Source organism: Zonotrichia albicollis, chromosome 22 (genome assembly GCF_047830755.1).
Source record: "Zonotrichia albicollis isolate bZonAlb1 chromosome 22, bZonAlb1.hap1, whole genome shotgun sequence".
Taxonomy (NCBI): Eukaryota; Metazoa; Chordata; class Aves; order Passeriformes; family Passerellidae; genus Zonotrichia; species Zonotrichia albicollis.
Genome location: NC_133840.1, coordinates 2,010,842 through 2,038,645, shown reverse-complemented (window position 1 = coordinate 2,038,645; position 27,804 = coordinate 2,010,842). Strand labels below are relative to the sequence as shown.

The window sequence follows — 27,804 nt, the reverse complement described above, 5'->3', positions numbered from 1 at the left end:
TTCTTGTACTTCCTTCTGTTTAAGTATCACTCATAAAATGGAGTAAAAGAGCAAAGGAGCAGGATGGACCCACTGAGAAATCAGGTTTGCCACCCAGGGCCTTTTTTTCTTACTTATTTATTATTATTATTATTATTATTAAATTATTATCAATATTATTACTACAGAGATCTCCTTCCCTGTCCACTCTACCATGGCAGTTTGAAGCATCTGCACTTTGATGGTCCCAATGGGTCCCTTCCAAGTCATGGATTCCATCATTTTATGATTTTACCAAGCCCAATCCCAGAGCTTTCACCAAAAATATCAGTGGCCTTTCATATTCATTAGGTCTTGCTGTTTAATTTAGCACCAATTTGATTGATTTCAGGGCAATGTTTAATCTCAGGTTTACTTTCTTATTTTGTTCAGACTTGGACAGTGACAAATAATAAAAGTTGCCACTGAGATTGTTGTTTCTGCACAGGACAATGTCAGATGGCTTTGCTTGCCCTTTAACATTAAGGATTTGGGTGCTTTAGATAAAAATAACTTATATAGAAACAAAGAGCACTTCCTGTTTTACATCTCATTTGTAAAACTGTCAGAGTCTGGAGATATGACAGACAGACATCTCGGGGACTGAGGCCTCTGTTGTGGCTTTTTGCAGCTTTTCTGTTGTATTTACATTTTCCTGCACTGGAGCAAAACCTCCTGCAAGCACCAAAGCTGTTTGTTCCCATAAATCCACCACTGTGCCCTAAAGACTTCTCCAAAAAGTGTTCCAGCATTGTCCTGGAATGGTGAGACACTGGTTCCCACAGCCAGGAATAAAAAAAAAAATTAAAAAAATCTTATAAATAATGCTGTTAGAAAAAAAAAAAAGAAAAATTAAATCAACATTTCCCAGGGAAAAACACCATGAAAGGGCAGGTGCTCATAGAAATGTGGGTGTATAAAAATTCGAAGGGCTTATAGCAATCCACAGGGACGTACTTGGCTCTTCTTCACTGATCAAGAAAATCCTGTGAGTCAGGAGCTCCCTTCCCAGCTGCCCTGAGGACTTTCGATCAGGGCTGACCCCCGCAGACAAAGGAATCCTGTCAATTATTACCCCGTGTGGGACAGCAGCAGGAATGCCCACAGCTCAGGAGGGAAACACAGAACCTCTGCAGGAATGTGACTCTTCAGGCATTAAACCTCCTCATAAGACACCCAGAGTTTTCACTTTGAAGTCAAGAGCTCAAACTGCTTCCTGTGAGCCCGACAGGGAAAGGAATTCCAACAGAAATGTCCAAAAAAGCTTTGAAGATTTCCAGACCAGCCCTGGGACAAACTGAAACCACCAAATGATTCCTTGTGTGTGAATGTGAGAGCACACAGCAATCCCAAATCCAAAGTGCAGATCAGAGCATCCAACACCATTTGCTTTGGGGTTTTACTCACTTGGAGAGGTGCAGGACATTCAACATCCACGGACTGATTTTGGCTTGTGGGGAGGAGCCTTTCCAGAATTTCTATACAATAAACCTACTCTGACTAAAATCTGCAAAATTACCTCTCAGGGCTCTCCAGAACAGCATCAACAGAAACGTGGTGCCAGCTAATGGCTGCAGGAAGTGTCTCCATCCCTGGGGAACCCTGGATGGAGAATTTATCAATATGAGGAGTGAAGGGCCAGGGAGGCTGAGCAGGAGCTCCTTATCGGACACAGGGATGATGCCACGTGCATGATGTTATCTGGGAGCATCTTTGCTCAGCCCAGGGGGTGGGCAGGATGTTCTTTATGGACAAGGAAAGGATCCATCAAGCCGTATTCATAATCAGCAGTGCTGCACTAAGTAAGCAGTTTTGGGGTGAGGAGCACTGATGGAATAGAAATCAATGGAATTCAGCTTTTCTGCAGCTTTTCTTTAGAGCAAAGTAGGGGCAAAAAAAGCCTGAGCATCACTTTGGTTTCTGTGCATCACTTTGGTTTCTGTGCATCACTTTGGTTTCTGATCCTTCAGCCACTGAAGGAAACCTGAAGTGAACCACAATAAAACTCTGAGCTATTTAAGAATCTATTTAAAATCCACACCTTGACACTCACTACTAGTAAAGAAAACACATTCTTAACATCAGCATCAAATGAATTAATTTTTAGTCTGGCCAGATGAGCACCTAAAGCAGTGCAGGATGTGAAATTCCTCCCCTTGGTGTCTTTCCTTAGGGAAAGGAGCTGGCTCCAAGCACCAGGAGAGCAGTGATGGATGGAAGGGACTGCCTGGAGACTGATGTTCTGCCTTCTCCTAGCAGACATTTGAAAATCAGAACACCCCACAGGGCAGATTATGGGATATCCTGGTGATTTTTCTACAATAGTTACAGCATGTTTTCTCTCCACGTTTAAGCACCTGTCTTAAATTCCCTCTCCCAGTCTGGAGCACCTGTACACTGAGGTTTTGTTACAAAAGGCACAAATAAAACATTCTGGCTCCCTGCCATGCAAGTCAAATCAGCACAATTCCATGTAATCCCAAGCAGGGGAAAACAAAGGTTGGTTCCATGTCAAACTTGCTCAGGAAAAATCAGGAAATGCAGGAGTTAAAACGTTCCAACAGCAGCACGAACTTGTCCATCTACATCCTGAATATTTTATGGCATATTTATTGTAACAATATATTAAGCTACACATCCAACCACAAAAACAAAAACAGAAAGACAAACACTCCTCATGTGCACAGCAGCTGCATTATCATTTCTGAGGAACTTCAGAATTCCTGACACTGCTTTTAATTGGACATTCTGCATTTCATTTCTATGTATAATCAACAAAACAGAGCAGAGCTTCTGCTTCACATTTGCGCTGTCTCAGTGAGGCTCTAAGGCTCCCACACCACTTAGGCATGGAAGATGTGATTTCCACACCAAATCTTCTCGAAAATAAAGATTTTCTTTTCTCTAAAAGCAACACAAAACCTTTCAAAGAGTCAGTGATCCTCAGCAATATTCCTGCCCTTTGTGCCCTCCCTCCTGACCAAAACCAGCCAGAGAATCTTTTCCATGCTGTCACATTCTCTGGGCAGGCAGTGACACCCTCATGTCCGGTTTTCGGCTGTTTGGAGGGCCTGGAAAGGCCCGGGGTGGCCTTGGGGCAGCCGCGTATCAAAGGACGAGAAGAGGCTTCAGTTCTTCTTTCGGTCTCTGTGTTTATTAATTGTTTATCTAAAAGATTTTCTTTCGGCCCGACAGAGCTCTGCTCAGCAGCCAGCCATGAGCACACTGTGCTGCCCTCCGGGCGGTCACCTATCTTTATACCCAAAGTTACGTGTACAATATTTATCATTTTTCCCCAATACCTTTTATTCTTATTGTCCTGTGCACTTTCAGTAATGACCAATCCCAAAGTGCCACCATCACCACAGAAGATGGAGGAGAAGAAGAAGAAGAAGAAGAAGAAGAAGGACAGGACACGCCCCAATTCCTCCATCTTACTTCTCTAAACCCCCCTGTACAGAAATCCTAAACCCTGTGTTTCACCCTCTAATTAACTGATCCCTTCACCATTCACCCCGGTGAAACCCTCCTATCCTCATACAGGTGTCGTCTCCTGTGTGGGATCAAAGTCCAGCCACCAGACACTTCTGGAACATTCCAGGACTCCCGAGCCCCCAAGGGTGCTCTCGGTGGCACCTCAGTCCTGAGCTGCTGAGATCCCACACCCTCACAGCTGAGGTGCACCAGTCTGGGCAGGACACAGGTTGCCCCAACAATGCAAACAAAAAGGCCTCCAAGACCTTTCCCTCAGCTTCCTTCTCAAGGATTGCTAATTTTTAATTGATACTGGCACTGTCCTTAAATAATTCTTTCCAAGGCACAGCCAAGGAAGGCAGTGGTGGCCTGTTGGCTGCCTGCCAGCAGTGCCTGCAGCGAACGAGGGAGCTCATTTCCATCCCCCTGCAAGCACAGCAGAGCAGCTGAAGCCTTTAAAGATGCGCTCTCAGCTCCAGGAGATTTCAGCACATGAAATGGGGCAGCTCAGACAAAAGCTCTGCTGTGCCCCAACGTGCCAGGGCACAGCACCTGCCTGGCAGCAGGAGCCAGGGAATGGCTGAGCTTGGCATCCTCAGCACAGAACCCCCAAATCCAGGGGAAACCACAGCTCTGCCCACTCCCAGCGTGGCACTGCCACAGGGAAGGGCTGGGCTGGCTCCAAAATGCCCCAAAAATGAGCCTGTCCTTAATTAAACCAGAGGAAAGTTTCAGGAAATCTTGAATTTCTCATATTAAAAAACAGCACAGCCGGAGAAATACACTGGCATTAGTGACATTTTACGAAGTTTTGGACTTCCTAAAAAATAATTCTTTCATTCCTCCAAAAGTTTTAATTTATCCTCTTTAAATTCCACAGCTGCTCCACAAAAGGCAAATCAAAGTTATGTTTAAAACAGAGCATCCCTGCTTCTCAAAATTAACTTCAGGACTTAAATATTTAAAAATAAATTGCAGTACCTTAAAAATACCCAATAAAATAAGTCCAGAAATTCTCAGAATACACATTTAACTGAGGGGTTTTCTTAACTTTTGGTCTAAGATAAAGCACGGCTTGTACTCTAATTCTTTTTGATGAAATAAAAGGGAGGGAGTGATGAATAGGACAGAAATAAGTCCTTCCCCATTTGGATCCTGTCACTGAATCCCAGCAGATTCCCAGTGTCAAACATCCATGGATAGGAAGAAACTGACACCTATTGGCAACTTTAATATTACTGCATGTGGCTGCTTCCCCTCAAACTATGACAGACACAGCTTCTCCTAAGGAGATTTTTCTATAAATACAGAGAAAATATTAAAAAATAATTTCAACTTTTCTAATTGTGATTGAAAATACATCCACAAAAATGGAGACTCTTTTAAATAATAAAACTCTGACCTTTCCAAAGTAAATTATGAACTGTAAAGTCACATAAAAAACCCAATGTGCCTAAGGAATAAAAATATGAACAGTGGGTAGATCACTGTTGATGTGGGTTTAACTGCTGCTGATGTGATAACCTGGAACTCCCACCTGAGGCTTTTACACATATTTGTGCAAAATGAACAAAAGAATTGCTCAGCTACTGATGGATTGCAGTGTGGCTGCCCATTACAATCAGTTACAGCAATAATAAATACAGAAAAGAGTTAAATATTCACTGAAAAGCATTTGGGTTTGGGGTTTTTTTTCTAAGCAAGTTTTCCTGAAGCTCCAAATTATTAATTGAGACCTGCTTTGAGGATTTAAAAATAAAGAAACAAACAAAAAGATCTTTTCTGTCCACCTCTGAGCCCAAAACTGTACGTACTGGTGACGAAGAATTTTTTGGTGAAAGTGCAGCTGTCAAAGGCGGCGATTTTCTCCTGCAGGACCACAACGAGGATCCTGAAAACACAGAAATGGAAGGGCCACTTGAGCCATTAAACGCATTGGTTTAAAGATTCAATATCTAAATGTAATTATTCCAAAAGCATCAATAGAAGCTGTGCAGTGATGAAGTGCCAGGTTACCAATCCCTGGCAGTTATTGAGGGCTCTCTCTGCTCCCAACCACACCAACTCCAGCGCAGGAAGCGCAGGGGGCTGAGCCACAGCAGCACAGCACTTTTGTGCTAAAGCTCCTGCACTCAAAGCTCCATTAAAAAGCAAGAATGGAGCAGCAAAGACCCTGAATTACTGTCACTGACTCAAACAAATTGGCAGAACATGAGCTAAATGTCAAATAATCCCACTGCCCACCTCAGTGCAAATCTATTAAAACATTTTATTTGCTAAAAGCAGGGGGGAGTGCAATACCAAGAACATCAGCACACAGACAGAGCTGAGAGAGGCAGAATTTGGGTCAATTAGCATATTGAAGATGTATGTTTATGTGTTTGCTTGTACATTACACTTTTATTGTAAAGGCCAGAAACCACAGGGTAACAGGAAACATGGTGCTGCCTCAAAACACTGAGCCCAGAGATGCAAATGTGGAAGCAGAGCAGCACCTCGGAAATTTCAGAACCAGGGAACTCTTTCTCCCACACTGATGACTCCCAAAATCAAGTTTTTAAAAGCCTGGCATGAAAGAAGCACCTGGGAAACCAACATATAAAACCTACACTTAGCAATATGACATAATTAATAATCTGTTATTCTCTCATTAGGCAGGCTGTGAGAAAGCATTTTTTAATTAGCTGTCAATACAGAGCATTATTAAATATTGTTTTAATGGTTTTAATTGTAAAGATACAACATGGAAAAAAATTAATCACATCTCTCAGTGACTAAAACACACCTAATGCTTCATGTGAACATTATGACTGTGTGTTACAGCCCGGAACAGTCACCTTTAAAAAGGGGATGAATCACCTCAGCCTCAACTCACATCCTTGGGGAAAGGGTGATGATTATTTCCCACAAGTGTGAAATCAGCCTTAACCCCTTTTTCCCTATTTTTATCTGTTTTGCCATAAGAACACTTCCTCTTATCCCATGAGAGCTCAATAATTGTGAAGAACTACACTGAAATCAAAATGTACACCATCCCCTCATGCTTGCTGATATTTTCAGATAAATAAATAACATTAATTAGTTTTGGACATATTAGTAGTTTTAATTAAATGACATCTTCCAATTGCTGAAACTGCAGGAGAGAAAACCAAAGAAAATGTACCAATTCTAACTTTTCCTACATTGCCTAAAATAAAGGAAACCAATGAATAATGGGAAGGCTTTGACTGCAGGTGGAAGTGTAATGTGTATATATTGCAAACCTATGGATATTTAATGGGAATATCTCCCAGTCCTGAAGATTTTTGTTTTCTCCTCCTTGAAGCCACTCTGTCTTTCTGCAGAAATGAACCCCCCAGATGGATGATTCCAGAGCATTTATTGATCTATTTATTTTTAGTAGCAAGTTACACTTAGTTGCACAAGTTTGATGCAGAGCCCCCATCTGCATCAAAACCAGGCACAAAAACCGAATCATTTGCAATTTTCCAAAGATTTGTGTTATTATTGACTGAAAGGCCATCCATTCTGGCACGGCAATATGGATTCCCAAAGAACTGCAGGAATTTCTCCATCCAGGGCTCTCCCTTTACCCCAGGAGCTGGATTGCACCATTCCCCAGGGCACCTGAGGCCACGGTGACTCATGGCAGCCACGGGAGGGTGAAGGGAGCAGAGCTCAGCAGGGCTTGGACCAAAGTCACCGCTCCAAACTCTCCCACCAGCAGTGCCAAGTGCAGGATCCTCACACAGGGATCCTGGCATTTCGCTTCTGCCTTAAAAAAGATGCGGCAAAGTACAAAGCAAACCACAAAATTCCAGTTTGGTGTGTCTGGGAGAGATGGGGATTTCACATTCACTCAGCAAAACTTCATTCCACGGACACAACAGATGCTGTTCTCTTGGAGCTCTGGGATCCTCAGCCTCCAGAGCCATTTTCTGCCTATCCCAACCCAGAGATGCTGCTTTGTTATCTGACTCACTGGAACATTATTCCCTGCAAACCACAGACTGCACACCAGGAATGTTTTGGATGTGCAGGGAGGCAAAATCTGACAGACCAACACAAAGAAGAGACATAAACTCCTTAGTGCTCTGTGCTGTTTAAACTCTCTGTGATCCCATTTCCCCAGCTGTAGGTGGATCATCGAGGATTTCAGCAATTCCTGCTCACCCTTTAGCACAACTGAAAGAAGCTTAAATGATTTTTTTGGTTTGAGCTTCTTAAACCAAAGCCATGGGGGAAGCACATTGATGTATTCCAACTGAAACACTCCTTGAGAAACAGAGAACCAGGAGAGCGAAAAAAAGAAAATCAGGGAGGTGATACAGCATAAATTGTATTTATTACCAAACTCTGGCATGCCCTAACACACAAGGAATGCAGAGAGAGCACCCTTACCTTTTATTGCAATGCAGGTCATAAATAGGAGTTTTGAACTGGATGGACTTGACCATCTCTCCTGTTCTCAGGGAATACAGATCCACACAGCAGTAGGGTGGGCTGGTGCTGAAAGGAATTTAAAGAAGATTTTAGTGGAAATCAGGGCATTTTAAAAACTGGGGTTTAATTCTTTCTGCCTCCTTATGTTGCTTAACACACTGAAGGAAAAGTCACAGAACCACAGAATTATTAAGATTGGAAAAGACCTCCAAGAACATCAAGTCCTGGACCCAGAACTCCAACAGAACCCTGGAGAACAAAGGGTCAATATAAACCTCCTACATTAGGGAGGAAAACTGAATAATGATCTCCACGATGGCCATCAACCTGTATTGTGCAATTGATTATCAAACACTTGGTTTCTTTTACCCCCAGGAAGACTTGGGAAGTTTTAAACCACATCCTAGTACAAAACTACTCCTCGGAGTAACTCTCTCCTACAGGGAGGACTCTCCCAGAGCAGCAGCTGAGCTGCCTGGGGCTGCTGCAGACACCTCACCCACAATTTACATTACATCCCTGATGGACTTTTGTTTGAACCATACACATCTTTTCAACTCTTTGTGTCACTTTTATCATATTTTATATAAATAAAAGCTTTGAGGCCATTTCTTAATAAAAAAGGCTGAGTGGGAAAAGTGCTGAGTGTTGGATAGGGCCGAGGAGGCAGTGGTGGAAACCCTTTTAGGGGCTGAGCAGAGGCTTTGATGTGGCAGCTCTGCTCCACAACACCTTTCTCCCCCTCCAGGAACGCATTAAAACCTTGGCTATTTCTAGGTCAAGGAATAAGAAGGAGCACAAATTGCCAGCTGTACAAACACATCCTGAGCATTGGTAAAAGAGGGTGTTCCCCCCTGCCCAGATCTGTTTTATTTTACAGAGTTTCACACAATTCCTGCCCCAGCACTCACTTGTCTCTTGGATCTGCTCAAGCTGCTCGAGAATTTTCTGGAAAGTTGGAGGACAAATGCCAAGTGTTTACCCTCAATGCTTCAAGAGCATAAAATGGTTTACACAGTAATGTATAATATGGTTATACAGTAATGTATGATATACAGTAATGCATAATACACAGTAAATGCATAGCAAGACAACTGTCAGAAAAAAAACCTGAAAAAATAACTTTTGACATTTTGCCCACTGAAATTTTTCCCAAAATATACATTTTTCTAGGCTAATAACTAGAGGGTGCAATTTATTACTTCAAGCACTTCAAAGGCCCTTCAAAAACACCTTTAAACCAGTGAAACTCGAGTCAGTTCCCTCACATTAAAGTTCACTCCTGCTCAAAAACACAGAAAGCCACTGCAAGATCTATGTACAAACTTTTTTAAATTAAGTGATTTATTACCTCTAGCAAATTGTAATATTGATAGAAGGGGAATTTCAAAACAGGAATCTCCAAAGTAGATATAGCTAAAACTATATCAACACACTTAAGTGTGATTACTATTTCCACATCAGCCTGTTTTGAACAGTTTTTCCAATTTATGGGTAATAATTCTGTCACTCAAATGCATAATTATTATCATGATATCTTGGTTGATCATGGTAAGACAATTCTACCAATGCTTTTGTCAACTATGCTGGGTAAAACCTTGAGTTCAAGTGCCAATAACCAAGGAATATCATGGAATTCCAGACTGGGTTGGGTGGGAAAGGACTTTTAAAGAAAGCTCATTTGCAGGGACACCCTCCACTATCCCTGTTCCCTAGCCTGGAATATTTTATATAGATAGGCCAGAAAGACTCTGAAATTCTGTCAGAAATAAAATTCTTGCTAATAAGCCCCATAGATTATCAACAAATATTCATTATGTATCCTGATTGTTCAAACAGCTGAAGAGATCAACAACTTCTTTAAAGGTAATAGACACAAATCCACCAACAACTTTAAAATGTGGCAATAATAAATGAATAAATACTCTCAGGCCTTTGTGTCCTCCTCTGTGTGAGTGCTGCAGTGCAGGGAGGGAAGGACACAGCAGATGCCTCATCCAGCTGGCACTTGGGGACATCTGTGCCCGTGCCCCACGCCAGCATCAGCTCCCCCCATGTCCGGTTTTCGGCTGTTTGGAGGGTCTGGAAAGGCCCGGGGTGGCCTTGGGGCAGCCGCGTATCGAAGGACGAGAAGAGGCTTCAGTTCTTCTTTCGGTCTCTGTGTTTATTAATTGTTTATCTAAAAGATTTTCTCTCGGCCCGACAGAGCTCTGCTCAGCAGTCAGCCATGAGCACACTGTGCTGCCCTCCGGACAGTCACCTATCTTTATACCCAAAGTTACGTGTACAATATTTATCATTTTCCCCCAATACCTTTCCCCCTTATTGCCCAGTGCACTTTTAGTAATGACCAATCCCAAAGTGCCACCATCACCACAGAAGATGGAGGAGAAGAAGAAGAAGAAGAAGAAGAAGGACAGGACACGCCCCAATTCCTCCATCTTACTTCTCTAAACCCCCCTGTACAGAAATCCTAAACCCTGTGTTTCACTCTCTAATTAACCAATCCCTTCACCATTCACCCCGGTGAAACCCTCCTGTCCTCATACAGGTGTCGTCTCCTGTGTGGGATCAAAGTGCAGCCACCAGACACTTCTGGAACATTCCAGGACTCCCGAGCCCCCCAAGGGTGCTCTCGGTGACACCTCAGTCCTGAGCTGCTGAGATCCCACACCCCCCGACCTGCTGGGTGCCACCATGGCAGAAAAGCTCTGTGCAGAATGTTTGCACAGAGGCAAACACACCACCCAGAACACTCGTGCTTTTTAAACAGAAAAAAAAAAAAATTCAAAAGGAGAAGAGTGATGGAATCGACACGAGGCTGATTTTTCCGTGCCTTGAAGGCTTTGGTTTATCAAGGGTGGATTTTCCTCCTCTCTGCCACACGATGAACATCCCACTCAAAGAGAGATGGACCCAGTGACAGGCTGGTCTCATGAGTCTAGAAAGGAAAAAAAAGAGCTTGGAGGTGTAAAACTGAAATAAAACTTTTGCTGGGAAAGCTGCCCTGTATACGAAATACTCTTTATGTGAGGATTTTCCAGTCAATTGAGGCCTTTAATAAAATCTCTGGCCAATATCACTGCACTTTATACCACCTTCACAAAGTTTCTTTAAAGCCCAGCCTAAAGCACAGACTTGTTTTTATTAATTACTTTTGGTGCCTTTAAGAGGAGACAAAAATATTAAAATTTACACTGAAATCCTATTTAAAGTAACTAATAGTTCAACATAATCTCTTACTAGGCCCAGCTTTAACAACCTGCAGGAGTAAAAAAAAAAAAAAATAAAAAATAGAATTTGCTGTAAATATTAGGTTGCTAAGAGCCTGAACTGGAATATAATTTCCAAACTTGTAGAGACAACAGGTGAGAGAAAAGTGACAGCAATTGCAAGGAACTGGCTGCTCAAGGTATACCCAAAGGATTGGCACAGTAAGTTATTACCACAAAGTTGGGTTTGCTTTTTTAAATTATACTCTATAAAGCATCAAATCTACCAAGAAATTGCTGCTAAAAAAGGCTATTTCCATGTGGGCATGAGGAGGATGCTGACAGTGACCCAAGTTTTTAATCAGGAGTAGTTACAATCCTCCTGCTCCACCTCTCTGGTGCTTCACAGAAAGGGAAGAGAAGCAAAACAAAACAGAGCACAGAGTTAATTAATTGAATATTGGAAAAAATCCTGCCCTGAACCTTTACACTGGAACGTTGAAGCATGAGATTTGATTATGATCTTTGTAGCAATATTAGGAACGTGGGGAGACCACAAAGGCAATTCTGTTCTCCTCAAGGGCCCTGAAGAAGGTTTGCTCAGATTAACAGATTTCAATTCTGGAAGGATCATCTTCTCTTTCCAGGCCATGTACAAAATGTCCCAGAAGCTCAAAGAAATTATTTTTTACCAAGCAACCTAATCTTGTCTTAAAAGACTTTGACCAACAATGAGTCCTTTATTTTTATGGTGAGTGGTTCCAACATTTTGATCCTTTTATTTTTATGAAATGACTTCTTAGTGCCTGACAGAATTGGTGCATATTCTGCTTTTTGGCTTCTGTGTCTCTGTCAAGGACACGAAAAGGCTCAATGCCCTCAGTTACCTTTTGTCAGTGATCATCCAGAGCAGTCCAGGCACCAAGAAAGTGAAAAAAAACTTTTAAGCTTTAAGTTGTAAGGGTTGTTTTCCAGGCCTAAACTCCTCTAAGCCCTCCTCAGCAGAGCAATTCTCCCTTTCTTTCTTTCTGAGGGATGCACACCAGAATGAAAACTTTAAAAAAATAATAAATTCAGTTACTTCTTTCTAAACACCACTGCAGAAAGAGCTTTCATTAGGACTTTCATCATCTACAGGCTCTCCGTATCCCATCTTTTCACAATAAAAAACTCCACTCTGTAAGTAATTTTCTAATTTATGGTACTTAATAGATTCATTCAAAATCAGTAAAAGCAGCACAGAATTTCTCAGAAAGTGACACTTCCCCCAAAATGTGTGTGCAGCACTGAATCACAAAGCAGCAGAGACATTTTAAGTGCACCACAAATTGCAAAAAGCACGGAAACACTTATTTCTAAATAAGAAAAACCTGTACCAACCTTAGACACATGTTACTAAATCTAATCCTGGAAATACAAGGGAGTTATTTGATACAGCACTAAAATAGTTGTGTTAAACACCAGGAGATACAAACTTCACCTTTGCATCTTCCTCAAATGGTTTGATCAAGTCTATCAACCCAGGAAAAAAATTCACCTTATCTGTGTACTTCACCAAAAATATTTTTATTGCTTGCCCATGACACAAGAAATCACCAAGCCTGCAGAAATCATTTTGTAACAGGTAAAATGAGTCAGGGTTCAGGCTTAGGAATCTACTGTTTTCTCATCATAAGGAATAATTTTATTTCTGTTAGCTCATCACTGAGGCATTCCTTCACAGGGCAGGGTCTAAGTGCACCTGGAATGACCCAGGAAGGTCTGGCTGAAGGATTGATTGAGGGATTGGTTGAAGGATTGGTTTCTGCCTCCTGGATAACTCTGGCCATGGTCTGTGAGAGAACCTGAGGCTCCACAGTGACTTTTCCATTTCTGAGTGCTTTCAACAACCATTAATCCACGAAAACAACAGCTCCTTCACTTCCCATCTACAGCTGAGGTGTCAGACATCAATTGGAGGGGAAATTTAAAACTGGGTTTTTGCAAATATTGATTATTTGCAACAGATTCTATGAGAGAAAATAAGAGGGGAATCCTTAAAAATATCAAATAGCAACCTCCAAATTCCTTATTTTGGCAGCTCCTCCACATCCAGCAGCACATAACATGCTCTGACTGTTGGGCTCTCTCTGCTATCCCTTGCTCTCATCATCAGAAGATTCTTTCTGGGTTTGAGGGGGTTTTATTTGGTTTGATTTTACATTTCAGAGCTGACGAGAGCCCAGAGCCACCTCAGCATCCCCAGCATGTGGCACTCCCATCATGGAGTGTAAAACCCAGCACAAGCTGCCTCCTCAGCTGTGCCTGTGCAGGGAGAGCCGGGTGTGACACACTTTGCACTCGGGTGACACGTGCCACATGCTCCAGAGCAGAGCTGTCCCATCCCATTGCCACTGGGTAATGCAGGCAGATCTGTGGCAGCTCCCGAGATCTGGCTGTCCTGGCCATCACTGAGGGGAAAGTACAGCTGGAGCTCCACTTGAGGAGCAGGATCATTTTTTCTGATATATTCTGGACTAGATTTTGCTTGTTTGTAGCCAAACAAGCTTTTTATACACAATTTATGAACCTGCACTGGCTGGTTGATCATCCTATGAACACGCACAAAAGCTAACAGATTTCTGTAAATCTTTGCTTATGTTCATGAAGATTAAGTTCTGACAGAATACAACTGCATTTATCAAACCTCTATCATACCACTAATATTTCTGTGATCAGCTGATTAAGCCACAATCTGATGTGTTTTCCCCAAAAAAGACAAAATTTAAGAGTTGTCTTGCCCTTCGTACTGTTAAATGAAGCAGAACTCACCACTAAAATAAATGCACATAGTTTGTATTGCAGTAAGAGCCCCACAGATCTCCAAGATCATGCAAGATGGACCAAAATCAAAAATGTAGCAATTTTTGCATAATAAGAGACAACCACACATCACAGCTTAAGAGGAAAAGATCACATTTCTGGGAGCACAGCTCTGAGAACAAATTGATGCTGAAATACCTCAGCTCCAGCCAAATTCCACCAAGCACACGTAGAACCCAAAATGAGCATTTTGTGGAGCCACTTACAGCCTCAGCTAGACACAGATTTTTTAAAGTGCCAGTATTTCTAACACTCCAAAGCAATATCAGCTTTTTTCTTTGTTCTGAGGCATTTGTACTGACAGAATTTCCTGACTAATGGTGTATGAGAAGACAGCACAGTTAACACAGACTGCAGCTGATTATTTAAGCATATATACAATTATTGTATATATCTGAGGCATGTTCCTCCTCAACCTGTGAGCATCAGAATCCCCACCTTGTGTGGGACTGCACATTCAACAACCAGCACTGAAAAATTTTCCTGCTACCGCTAAAGCCTTTATGAAGGACCAAATATTTCATCCTGTTGGCTCTTGCAACTCATTTCTTTCCATTTCAGGCTCATTTTTTCCCCCCTTTCTGCGCTCTCCCCTCATGATTCACGCACCTCACAGGCCCCTCGGCCTCTCCCCTCAGCACCAACAAAGGCCGCGCTAAGCCGGCGGCTCCAGGCCGCCCTCAGAACCACTCTGGGGCTTCACCACTAAGCACAAAACCTTGCCCTGACCTGTCTAAACTAAAATTCTTTTGCCCTCGGTGTCATTAACGGCGTAAGAAACCCGTGGGGTTGTGCAACACTTCATCACCTCGGCATTAGGCGGCCGCTGCCGGCAGTTGCGTGACGGAGATCATTAGAAGATGTCTGTCAGCTGCACAGGACTCTGCTAAATCTTCATTGTTTATATGCCAGTTTATGGCTCAAATGACAATTTCTGAGGAGCTTGAACACAATACTGATTCCAAGAAATAATTAGAGGGTTTTAGAGTGCGTATGACTGAAGCTAAGCAAGAATGAGCTCAGATGTTCTGGTTAAAGCACTTGAAAAGTGCTCTGAACAGCAAAGCTGCTCTGAGGTTCTGGTCACATCAGGTAGGCCAGAATTTTCCCAAGTGCCCATTAATTATATGTTCTTGGGTATTTCTTACTCTGTTTTATGACTTGAATCACAGACCACGTTCTACAGATGTGCAGAGTTCTCACCGTAGCTGAACTCACCAAAAGTTGGGTTGAAATGATGAAATAATACCTGAAAACAATTACTTGTAGAGCCCCACAAGCAGCAAAAGGAATATTCTGTTTTTCCTTACGTTGGTCTTAAAGCTGAAACCCTCCACAAATTGTTTAACATCAAAAGCAAACTTCAGTTTATTTTATATCCTTTCTCTCAATGAAGACAACGATGCAGCTGCCTCCCCTACTGGAGCACTTTTCATTAAATTTGGAGGAATTTCCTAGTTAAAGGTGGTTGATATTCCCAGGAGGAATTACAATTGGTAAGGAAAGGCACACGGCAACACAGCAATCTCCCCAGAGAGTCACCTGATGCTGAAATGGGAGATGCAGCTCTTCCAGTTGTGCAGGCAAAATTGATTAAAATGTTGTGTTATTTTATTACTGCCTCACTGTAAAATATTATCAAAATGTTCTATTAATAATTTGAATCACCATTAATTTTAAAAATAAGTCTCTGAGCAGCCATCCAAAAATGCATTAGGAGTCTCCTCAGGTGATATTCTCATACATTACCTAGTCAGAATTAAAAGAAAGAAGGCATCAAGGAAGATCTTTTTTTAAGCACGACTTAATGCTTTTTTCACAAAGCAGGAGCCTTCTAAACCTCTAGTTTGAATTACTGAAGAAATATTCACTGAGTTATAAATTGAAATTTGCAAAATTGAAATTTAAACCTAAGATACATTCATTCTGCTTTAAAAAAAGCAAACTAAAGAAAAATAATAATGATATCAGATTTTTTTAATTGTATTTTGTTTTTTCCTGTAATGTGGAGATTTAAAAGGAGCTCATCCATTTATGAATGGTTGAGCTCAGCTAACTCCCATGATATTTTGTCTGGATATTAAACACTTTTGAAGAAAGGAAAGGAAAAGCACAGGAAAGACTGGAGAGAGCCCATGCTAAGGGAGAAAATGGCACTCGGTAACAGATGCAAAGTTCAAATAATGCCAAGTTGTAGGGAATGACTCGAGTGGCAGCAGTTGTGTAACAGCACAGAAACAGGGGCTGGAAGTTGAAGCAGTTTGCAATCAGCTGCTCCAACTACGAGCAAGAAGTGACTGCACTTGTTTAGGAAAAAGCAGATTAAAGAGCATCCTCTGTGAACCCACTGGGATCTGACGGCTTTAAGAGTCCTCAAGAAAAGATAACTTCAATCATCCTAAAATTTCTGCTTTCCAATGTCCTTTAAATCCTTCCTACACTACAGAACACAGGAATAGCCCTAAAACATTTAAGAAAAGAAAATATAATCCTCAACTGCTCTCCAGCTCTGTCACGTTGATTTATAACAGTTATTTCTAAGACAGACAAAAACACACAGATGCAAACAATTACTCTATTTTTGTAGGCAACAAGTGAGGTGGGTGGTAACTGAGAAATTTTGAAAAATCCTGTCACAATATTCCGTTTTTTCTGAAGTAACCCTCAGCACACAACAAACGCTCGCCACATCAGAGACTTTCCAGGGCCTGAAGGGCCACTTTGATTCCAGCCCGCTGCAGGCATTAGTGGGGACGTAATTAGGGTAAAAAGTTCAACCACAGTTCCATGTCTAGAGTGCTGCCAGAAATAAATTTCCTCTCATTCACTGGTTTCTACTGTACCCTCCCTGAGAAACATATTGAAAACACATTTATCTTTGTAGAATTTGTTCCTCTTCTAATTAACTTTATAGCGTTTACAGTATTTAATAATTTAAAGTGGAATTTAAAGTGGCCCTGGAAGTGGCAGCCCTGCCTGTAATGGTGCTGTGCATTATCTTTTCCCTGTGGTGCTTCTTTTGACAAGTTATGGGGGCAGCTTTGTGCTCCAGCTGGTTTTATCTGGACTTCCTTCCCTCCATCCTTCCCATCCCTGCATCACTGCACACAAAGGGGTTGGAGCAGCAGTAAAACAAAACTCAGAAATCTGCTGTCCCAAACCTCCACTGCATCCCAAGGATGCCTTGGAAAAGGTTCATCTTTTCACAGCTTCATAAATCAAAGCTTTAGAAGGTCAAAAGTACCCATGGTTCTCACCAGCTGGTCAAGGTTTGACCCCAAATACTCATTTTCTCCCAGTTTTGATCCAAGATTAACAGTTTATTATAGTTCAAAGGTTATTTCTTACTCTGGGTTCACTGAGACAAACATTTGGAGCATCAGAGGAACTCCAGAGCTTTCCTGCCCTTGGTATTTACACATGGAAACACCACCTTATTCCATTAAAGCTCCATCTCCTGGCATTGGAATCCATGAGAAAATTCACAGAATTACCAGCAAACATCACTTCAACATTACAAAAAAAAAAAAAAGCACATTTTTATAATCACAGAATAAACTTACAAGAAAATATGAAGAGCTCTTTTTAAGATGGAGATTCTATCTTTAGCACACCAAAAGGAATTTAAACTACTTTATTCCTGCCTCTCTCAGGATCTTAAAAGCCACCACGCTACCTGCTAAGGCTAAACTGAATTTTCCCAAAAGAAATCAGAGAGGAAAATGTTTTTCATCTGCTGGAAGGGAAGGAAGTGTTTGCAGGGCAGCTGCCACCACACAGCTCTGCAGTTAATGAGGCTTTGCAGTTATGCAGCAGCACAAGAACCTCTGGGACTCAAATCCACAAAGGTAACAGAAATGAGAGAGTTTTGCCCAACTTTAGAGATCTTACTGTACTTTTCTGAACATAATAATTAAATAAAATCTGCTCTCTAGGCTTGAATGTCTTCACAAAATCTGAATTTTGCACAGTCTTCAATAAAAGGCCACAAGTACTTCACAAACTTAATGAAATCTATTTCACAGTGCCCAACACAATTGAAAATCACAACCATGTGGCCCAGACCATTTTTCTGTGTGATTTCAGAAAACAAAGTGCATTTTCTATCTGCAGTGAGCACACCCTTTGCACAGCCCAAGGCAGGGCTGAGCCAGGTGAGCCCTCACCATCACCATAAGGAAAAACCAGAGGAAATTTCTGGAATTTCAGGGCATCCCAGAAAGAGCTCCCCTGAGCAGTATCTGGGAACAAAACCTTCATTCACCAGAGCTCATTTCCTCCTCCTGGGTGATCCTTACAGGAGCTTTGCTGTTTGTGTCTGACAATTCATTTCCCAGCCAGCTCATCTGAAGCACTAAAAGCTACAGACACCTGGAGTGGACACTGGAATTTAGCACTACCCAGTGACCTGCCAGCCCCCTGACACGACTCTGCAATATTAATTGAGAAAATATTAATGCTTTAATTGTGCTGTTACTCATGGGAAGCTGCTTCCCAAACCTGAGCACTCCCACAAACACATTCCTGGGTTAGGGTTAGCAGGATTTCATCTACAGTAGCCCTGAGAATAAAGCACACGCTTCCTGAAAATCTGCTGTCAATTGATTTGCCTTGTAAACAGATCAGCAGGGGAAAAAAATGCTGGCTAGCCAAAGTTACACATTTTCTTTGCTCCAACTACTCCTCCTTCTTTAATTTACCCTAATTTCCTCTCTCCTCCCATGATTAATAAAGATTACCTCTTGCTTCTCATGCCCTTGAATGACCTCCATCCAATTCTTCAAGTCATCCAAAATTTTCCACCACTTGATAGCATCAAACTCATTCATCTTTCTAAAAATATCAACTGAAACACCAGCACAGGCTAGAGACTGCTGAAGGGGCCATTCCTGAGCTGCACCCTCCCCAAAAGCCTCAAACTCTTACATTTTAATAATCTCCTACTGATTGTTTAATTAGTTACACCTGCAGCATCATCTGATTATCCCACAGCCTATGTGAGATTATGGCATAATCTGTTCATCTTTAGCAAAATAATTTGGCTGTTTGGACACAGGACAAGGGAACCAAAATATCAAATGTTTTTTGTAAGGATGGCTTAGAGATCCAGATCTGCAGAAAGGCTTTAGGAGAGTGTGGTGACAGCACAAGGGCTCTGCCTTCCCTGCCCCCTCGTCCTTCCTGTGCTTTTATTTCCCTCCTGGATTGGTCCTTTTGATTCTTTTCAGCTTTCTTGTTACCTGTATTATCTACTGAAAGGCAAACTTGCAATCTCTCCATTTATTCTCAACTGTTTTTTTTAATAATCTGAATTAAAACAGAATTATATTGGTTGGTTCCCCTTTCAACTTCTCCATTACCTAAACTGAAGTATTTATTTAACATTTACATTTGAACAGAATTAAGGTAATGTATTTTGGACCTCTCTGGTGTATTTGACAGTGTTTTTACAGATCCAGTCTGTTCCAAAGTATGGCTTAAATAACCCATGTGGGGAAAATAGAGATATCTTAATGTTTTACCACCTAGGAAATGCATTCATGTGCACCAAACCCATCCATTAATTCTGTGTGTCTATACAGATTTGTTTGTCTTATCACCAGGAACAAGCAGGCATGTCTTTACAACCCTCCACAACCCCAACATTTAGTCAGATATTCTTTCTTTTTTGGTTTTCCTTTTAATTTGCAAATCTGTAATCTAAGACTGAAGCTGACTGAACCAACCTCTAAACCAGCAGAGAAATACCAGCCAAAAACCACAATCTGTTTCCCATTTCTGTGTCAGGACTGCATCTTTTGGGGGGCTATGAAAACAATTGTTTTGAAAAGATTACACAGTGAATCATAGACTGGTTTGGGTTGGAAAGGGACCCTTAAAAATCATCCAGGCCAACCCCCCTGTGAAACATTTCAGTCATTTTACTAGCTGGAAAAATGTGATTTTAAAATACAAAACTGTGTGTACCAGAAAATCAGATATGAGGCAGAAGTTCCATCTTGTTGATGAGTATGAAATGATCACATACAGGAATAGAAAACAAAATCTATTAGCAGGAAATTCATCTGGGAGATAATTAATAATGGTAACAACAAAGAGTGATTTAGAAATTACAATATTATGGTGTTGGGGCTTTTTTCTGAGGAAAGCAGAAAGTGCCCAGAATCTTTGAATTATTTTCCATTAACAGGAATACAACAACACAGTGAAAATAATTATCTTCAGGGTTTGTTCATTCCTCAGGTACCTCAGCTTCTAAAACAAGACTGTAAGGAAGATTTTTACTAAACCAACACATCCTTTACATATATAAATACACTGATTGGATAAAGACAGAGCAGTATTTGCACCTCTAATTTATAAATAGTTAAACTTACAGGGCAGAGAAGAAAAGGAGAAAAATCACCATAAATTGGCTTTTGCAAGTTGTAAATACATAAAGAAAAAATTCACTTCTCTGCTTTATGTGGATTTTATTTCAAACATTTAAGGCAGGTAATATTAAAATTGCAATTTAACCCAGCAATACCAGAGAAAGGTAAAGATTTGACAGTTCTTCCTTCACACACACAGTGATTAATTCTTAATTGAAAAAGGTGTGGCACAGAATTAGTCTTACAACTGTAAGAAGATTTACTTCAGCTGCTCCGCCATTAAATGGCTGTGTAGAGGATTACCCCTGAAAAGCAAATATTTTCCTGTAGGTAGAGATATAAATCCTGTGCATTGTCTGAATCAACCATAAAATATCTCAAGGGCCTCTTTTATAAGAGCAGTGATACAACAGCTCTGGAGAGAGCACAAAACAAGAGTGTAAACTGATTTTTGTAACTCAAGGAAGGAGGTTTAACGTGTATTTTGCTAATACGTGTGTATTAATACAGTGTGTGGCTGCAACAATGAAATGCTTGGTATTTGTAATTCATTTGCTGCTTGAAAAATTACTTTTTAAGACACAGAGATTGCTTTAAACACGTCACAATAATAATTCTGACCTGGCTTAATATCAGAAAAGGTTAATCATAAAGTTGTGATACCACTGAGAATAAAATAAACTTTAAATACCTCTTTATTTATTTTATATCAAGAGTCTCTTTTTCATTCCTTTCCAAAAGCTTAAGTCATAGGAAAATATATGTTGACACACTAAAAAAATAGTTTAAAGCCACATCCCAGTGTTATCCCATGAAGAAAAAAGGAACAAAGTTTAAAGATGTCATCTGCTGGGCTTTTCAGATGTCAATACAATTTCTATATTCCTTTTATCCACAGAAAACATTCTTACCCAGAAGACCCAATGCTTTTGCACACACCAAGCAGAGGCCTCTTCTCAGCAAAATTATCACATTTCTGAGCACCTGGCAAGAGGGAAAACACAAGAAAAGAAAAAGCAAATCACCACATGCTGTTTGTCCAGGTTCCACGTTCAGGCTGGGGCCCAATATTCAGAATATTACACAGAACTCCAGGTTTGTGCAAGATAAGGGACAGAAATTCAAATTACAGGCAGAGCTGGGAGAGAGCTGCCATCCTGTCCCACCCCAGTGCCACCAGCCTGGCACTGCCATCCTGTCCCACCCCAGTGCCACCAGCCTGGCACTGCCACCCTCTCCCACACCAGTGCCACCAGCCTGGCATTGGCATCCTGTCCCACACCAGAGCCACCAGCCTGGCACTGCCATCCTGTCCCACACCAGAGCCACCAGCCTGGCACTGCCATCCTGTCCTGCCCCAGTGCCACCAGCCTGGCACTGCCACCCTGACCCACACCAGTGCCACCAGCCTGGGATCCTGTCCCACCCCAGTGCCACCAGTCTGGCACTGCCATCCTGTCCCACACCAGTGTCACCAGCCTGGCACTGCCATCCTGTCCCGCCCCAGTGCCACCAGCCTGGCACTGGGACCCTGTCCTCCCAGCCTGGCACTGCCATCCTGTCCCACACCAGTGCCACCAGCCTGGCACTGCCATCCTGTCCCACCCCAGTGCCACCAGCCTGGCACTGGGACCCTGTCCTCCCAGCCTGGCACTGGGACCCTGTCCCACACCAGTGCCACCAGCCTGGCACTGGGATCCAGCCTGGCACTGGGATCCAGCCCTGGCAGCCCTGGCACCAGGAGCTAGCCCTGCTGTGCCCCCAGGCTCACTCACACCTCCAGCCCAGCACAAGCAGACTGTTAAAGACGCCACACTTCTTCAAATGGGGTTTTAAGAGTTTGGAGAGCTTTGCTTTATTGCTGTGTAAACAGAAATAAAACTGAAATTGAGTTTTTAAAGAAAAAAAAAAAAATCTCACTTCTGCTTGTGAACAATGTTTAACTGAATTCCAGGGTATGTTTCTACCCAACTTAAATAACACAGTAACAACCAATACCACCACTACTAACTTTCCTCCATTTTCTTTCAACCTTTGCCTTTTCTCATTATCTATCTATGGGTCTGCACATGTGTGGTGAATAATGGAAATTTTTTTCTCCATTATACACCAAACCCTTTGATCTCTAAAGAATATTAGTGATATAGTCTGCTCAAAATTTAAATCTTGAATAGTGCTGTACAGAACGAAATCATTTATTCAGAAAGGCACAACAATTAACAATATACATTTTGACATAGCAGACTGTTAATTATTAATGACTCAGGTACATGCATTTAATTTGTAACAAACACTGCTGAGTCCTCTCAACTGTACCAGGAAAAATCTTCCCTCCTACACCTTTGGGTATTTATAAAGTCAAATGGATCCCATCAATAACTCCACCATCAACAATAGCTTTACAAATAACCTAAACCAGCCAGATGGATTTTCCTTTTATTCCTATTATTCCAAGCTCTTTGGTGAGTCAAACCTGTACTGTATGTACTGACCTGGAAATTGATAAATGAAACATAAAAGTCTTCTTAAGAGTCTGGCAAGCCCATTTGTTTCCCTCAGTGCAGGTAACAGATGAGTTCCATTTGTTCAGGGTGAAATGCTGACTACCAGCACTGTGCCACTGATTCAAGTGCAGCCAGGATTTCACCTGAAGGATTTAACTCTACTTCTTTCCTTCTTTTTTTCACTAGGATATATTAGAGACACAAATTCAGGTGTTTATTTATGGTCTAATTTAATGACAAGAAAGGGGAGAGAAGGAGGAAAAATGTGGGGGGGAGTGAGGGAATCAAGTGCCCAAAATCAAAAGCAATGCCAGATTTAATACCCACAGCACAGATTTGCAAAATTTCTGCAATAGGTGCTTAAACTTCTGATTTCTGTCCATAATGACCCGAGTCCCTCAATTTTAAAAAAATCCATTTCCTACTCCAGTACTTTCAGAATGTAAATATTAATAGAGCAGGAAAGGATCATTACTGGAGGCCTCTGAGGGCATTAAATCAGGTTAATAGCTGTCCCATCCACGAGATTGCACAGTGACATGTGTTGGGCTCTAATGGAGGCAGGAGCCTCTCCCAGCTCTGGGGTGGCATTTAATCCCCCAAGTTCTGCTGGATTAATTTTCATTTGTAAAATTGTGTTTATTTGCATGTGCGAGGCGCTGACGTGGCACACACCTGCTGCACACACAGTGTTTAACAAAATTGAAATGAAAAACAGCTCTCTAAATCCCCCCAAATACAAAAAGTATTGAAATCCTGTTGCAAAGTCTCTTTCTTAAACTCCTTTTATTCTAAATCCTTTTAACTCTGTCATATAACACTACAGCATTTATAAAATGCTGGAAATCCTGACAAATCACACAATTAAAGTAATGAAAACTGCCCTTCCTGCCAACAAGGCACCACCTTATCTACAGCTCCATTTAGCTAAATGATAGGTTTGGTTTTTTAAAAACCTCACTTCAGTTAGTGTGCTTAAAATTGAAAAAAAAAAAAAAAAAAGGAGGGGGAAAAAAATCTCTCTGTGGCTAAATGAAATTCCATACAAATCAACATTTAGAAGTTTATGAAGTCAAAAGGTTACCCACACTAAGCTCAGAGCAGCTTAGAGCCTGTCCTGCTGATGAAACTGTGAACTGGGAGCCCAGGGCCTGCTAAGGCCTCTCAATAATGCCAATAAAAGGAGTGACAGCAGCACCCAAGGCAGCACACCTTGGTGCACGATGGAAATGGAGCCCAGAGGGTGGCACAGCAACTCAAAGCTGCCCAAACTCTGGGAATGGCCCTGGTTTGCCACCAGGAGCCAACCGCTGGGAGAATTTCTGAATTTCACACTGTGACCTATTCAGCAGCACTCGGAGGCACCATGTGTGGATTGCCCTGGTGTGTAATTCCACTGATCAGTCCCATTTTGCTGGGAATTTAGCTGCTAGAGAATAGAAAAGTACAAAACCATGGCTAATTCCAAGTCCTGCACCTGTGTTGATAGCGTGTCCTTGAGGCCTAGCTGTAGTGTGATAACAAACAGAGAAAGAGACATGAGAAAAGAGAGATGGAACCCCTGAGGAATGAGTTAATGCTATAGTTTAACCAATAGATTGCTTGGCTTACAGAATATTCATAAGCTTATTATTTGCTGTATAAGTGCCTGATGCTCTCTTCAATAAACTGGAATTTGCTTATCACTCATATTGAGTGTCTGAGTCTCCCCTCACCGACAAATGGCTCATCCCTGGCAAAGGCCTCATTTTCTGCGACACCATTTCACTATGAGTGCTGCTCCTGCTCCACTAAACCCCTCTCATTCCCATCCTTTCCTTGGAAATCTTGTGGCATTCATGGTCCTGGAGCAGCCCAGCAGTAGCTGGGAATGCCCCAGGCTGGAATTCCCTCTCAGCCCAGCTGGGTGAAGGTTTCAGGTGCACTGGTCTAAAGCACCAGAAAACAATGAAATAATGGATTTGTTTCATTTATGATGTCATGAGGAAACACAGGTCAGGCCAAAGCTTCGAAGAAATTGGGGTTTTACAGTTGCACCCCAAAATTCTGCCCTGTGATCTCTCTAAAAGAGACTAACTTGGAGAATTCCAGTCTGTAATTTCTATAATCCACAGCCATTGCCATTCATTATCCCAAAACCCAGCAGAGCTCAGACACACACCTGCACAAGCAGCCCAAACCCTGCTTGTCCATCCAGCAGGGCCAGCCCCTCCACCACAGAACCTGGGATCATTTTGGCCTTTTTGGGGATTTCAAACCACTGAGCCACCCAAGAGGCTGAACATACCCAAACCTCACATCTGCCTTCCTTTAGAAAGCAACCCAAATATTAAAACTCTTTAAGTGTACCTGCACATAAAGCTGAGTCAGCTTTTGAGGTTCCAATCTGAATTTTACCAACATCAAAGATGGGAGCAGTGGAGAACAGGGATAAATCTGCTGCAATATTTCAACTCTCAATGGGTTTTAGTACCTCTAAATTCTTTCTATTTCCTTTTTTTGCTTTTTCCCTCACTTATAAGTCAATTTGAGAGAACAGTCAAATTCACTGAGAGATGTAGGGCTATTATATCATCTTTCTGCAAGCAGCATAATCTAGAAAATGGCAATAAATTAATTCAGCTGGCTGGAGGAATTTATTTTCATAATGCTGAGACATGGAAATAGGTTTTACAGACAACCACTGATCTAAACTTCACCACAGCAGCCTGTCACCCCTGTGAGCAGGAACTGCCACACACAGAGCTGCTCCCTGCCTTTCTGAGTCTCTTGATTGATTTTTAAACTTGACAAATGGCACAGCACAAGGCAAAGCAGGTATTTGGCCAGGGGCTGGTGAAATGACCTGGGATAAGTAATAAAAAATGGGAGATTGTAGCACTGACTTCCTTCAGAAAGCATCGATATTCTGATTTTGTAGGGGAAAGAACCACAAAGGTAACTGAAATAAATGTATCACTGCCTCAGCACTGAGAGAAAATCCAGACCTGGACACACAGAAACAACCCCAACCCCAGCCCAGCCCCAGGGGTGGAAGTGGAGAAGAGCCACAGATGGCTCAGAGGGATTCCAGCTCAGAATTCCTGTCCCTCACACTGCAGACTGAGATGTTCTCATGGTCTAAACATGAGCTCTGCACGCCCAAAATCTGCTCACAGTGCAAAGCCTCAGTCTCCAAAAACACCACATATATTGTGAACTGCACAGAATAATTAAAGCCCTGCCTAACAAAGGCCCTGGTCGGTGTGACCTGACCATGCAGAGGGGCTGATATCTGGAGGGTTTAGCATTGTTTACAGAAATCCCTCCATTTCTCATGGCCATCTGCTCCAGGCTGCTGAGCAGGACATCAAAGTGATGCAGGAGAGCTGGGCCAGGCCAGGTTGGGTGGCTCAGAGCAGAACAGAGCTGGGCCAGCTTCTCTGGGTGCCTCAGAGCAGAGCAGAGCTGGGCCAGCTTCTCTGAGTGCCTCAGAGCAGAGCAGAGCAGAGCAGAGCAGAGCTGGGCCAGGCCAGGTTGGGTGCCTCAGAGCAGAGCAGAGCAGAGCAGAGCTGGGCCAGCCTCTCTGGGTGCCTCAGAGCAGAGCAGAGCTGGGCCAGCTTCTCTGAGTGCCTCAGAGCAGAGCAGAGCTGGGCCAGCCTCTCTGGGTGCCTCAGAGCAGAGCAGAGCTGGGCCAGGCCAGGTTGGGTGCCTCAGAGCAGAGCAGAGCAGAGCAGAGCTGGGCCAGCCTCTCTGAGTGCCTCAGAGCAGAGCAGAGCTGGGCCAGCTTCTCTGGGTGCCTCAGAGCAGAGCAGAGCTGGGCCAGGCCAGGTTGGGTGGCTCAGAGCAGAACAGAGCTGGGCCAGCTTCTCTGGGTGCCTCAGAGCAGAACGGAGCAGAGCAGAGCAGAGCTGGGCCAGGCCAGGTTGGGTGCCTCAGAGCAGAACAGAGCAGAGCAGAGCTGGGCCAGCTTCTCTGGGTGCCTCAGACCAGAGCAGAGCAGAGCAGAGCTGGGCCAGGCCAGGTTGGGTGGCTCAGAACAGAGCAGAGCAGAGCTGGGCCAGCTTCTCTGAGTGCCTCAGAGCAGAGCAGAGCTGGGCCAGGCCAGGTTGGGTGGCTCAGAACAGAGCAGAACAGAGCACAACAGAGCTGGGCCAGCTTCTCTGGGTGCCTCAGAGCAGAGCAGAGCTGGGCCAGTTTCTCTGAGTGCCTCAGAGCAGAGCAGAGCTGGGCCAGTTTCTCTGAGTGCCTCAGAGCAGAGCAGAGCTGGGCCAGGCCAGGTTGGGTGGCTCAGAGCAGAACAGAGCTGGGCCAGCCTCTATGAGTGCCTCAGAGCAGAGCAGAGCTGAGCCAGCTTCTCTGGGTGCCTCAGAGCAGAGCAGAGCTGGGCCAGCTCCTCAGAGCAGGGCACAGGTGCCACAGATGCCAATCGCAGCAGCTCCAGGCACTGCCCAGGTTCCTGGTGCCAGCAGCACCCAGGAGCTGCTGCAGGAGATGCCCTGCATGAAAGAACCCCTCTGAAACAAGGCTGCATTATGCCACGAGGCACACCACGAGGCAGAGGATCTAACATCAAAGGGCTGCAGGTTTTTAATGAAATAGTTGACAAACTATTAAGTTCTGCTGCTGTAAAGTCACCAAGTTAAAGCCATGAGCTTTCCTTTCACACCTGGGAATGAGCTGCTTATCACCAGCTCAGATCTGTTTCTAGGAACGTGCCAAATCCATCCAACAGGAGACTCCTATTTTCAATAATTCCCTTTTTACAGCTTTACAGTAAAACAGTGTTTGAGCCTGCTGATGGTAATCAGCTTCTCCTTTACAAATTCCTTTTATTTCGTTCAGAATCATTAAAGCTCATGAGTTAGTTATCTCAGGCCTCTTATTACAGCTTTACTTTTATCTGATTCCAGATACTGGTCAATGATACATTCATGT

The 27,804-nt window shown here is 42.8% G+C and overlaps 1 protein-coding gene across 10 annotated transcripts in view; it reads right to left on the bottom strand.

The window, feature by feature from the left end:
* BCAS3 (BCAS3 microtubule associated cell migration factor) overlaps window positions 1-27,804 on the bottom strand; it is a 306,177-nt gene that overhangs the window by 262,284 nt on the left and 16,089 nt on the right. For all 10 annotated transcript variants that reach the window (XR_012583520.1, XM_074557124.1, XM_074557125.1 and 7 more), the window contains exons 7-9: window positions 21,295-21,367; window positions 7,894-8,001; window positions 5,307-5,383 (exon numbers count right to left, since the gene is read on the bottom strand). Coding sequence is in view for 9 of the 10 variants with exons in the window: in XM_074557124.1 (XP_074413225.1) it covers window positions 5,307-5,383; window positions 7,894-8,001; window positions 21,295-21,367 (258 nt within the window). In the remaining variant the exon portion in view is untranslated. The remainder of the gene's footprint in view (window positions 1-5,306; window positions 5,384-7,893; window positions 8,002-21,294; window positions 21,368-27,804) is intronic.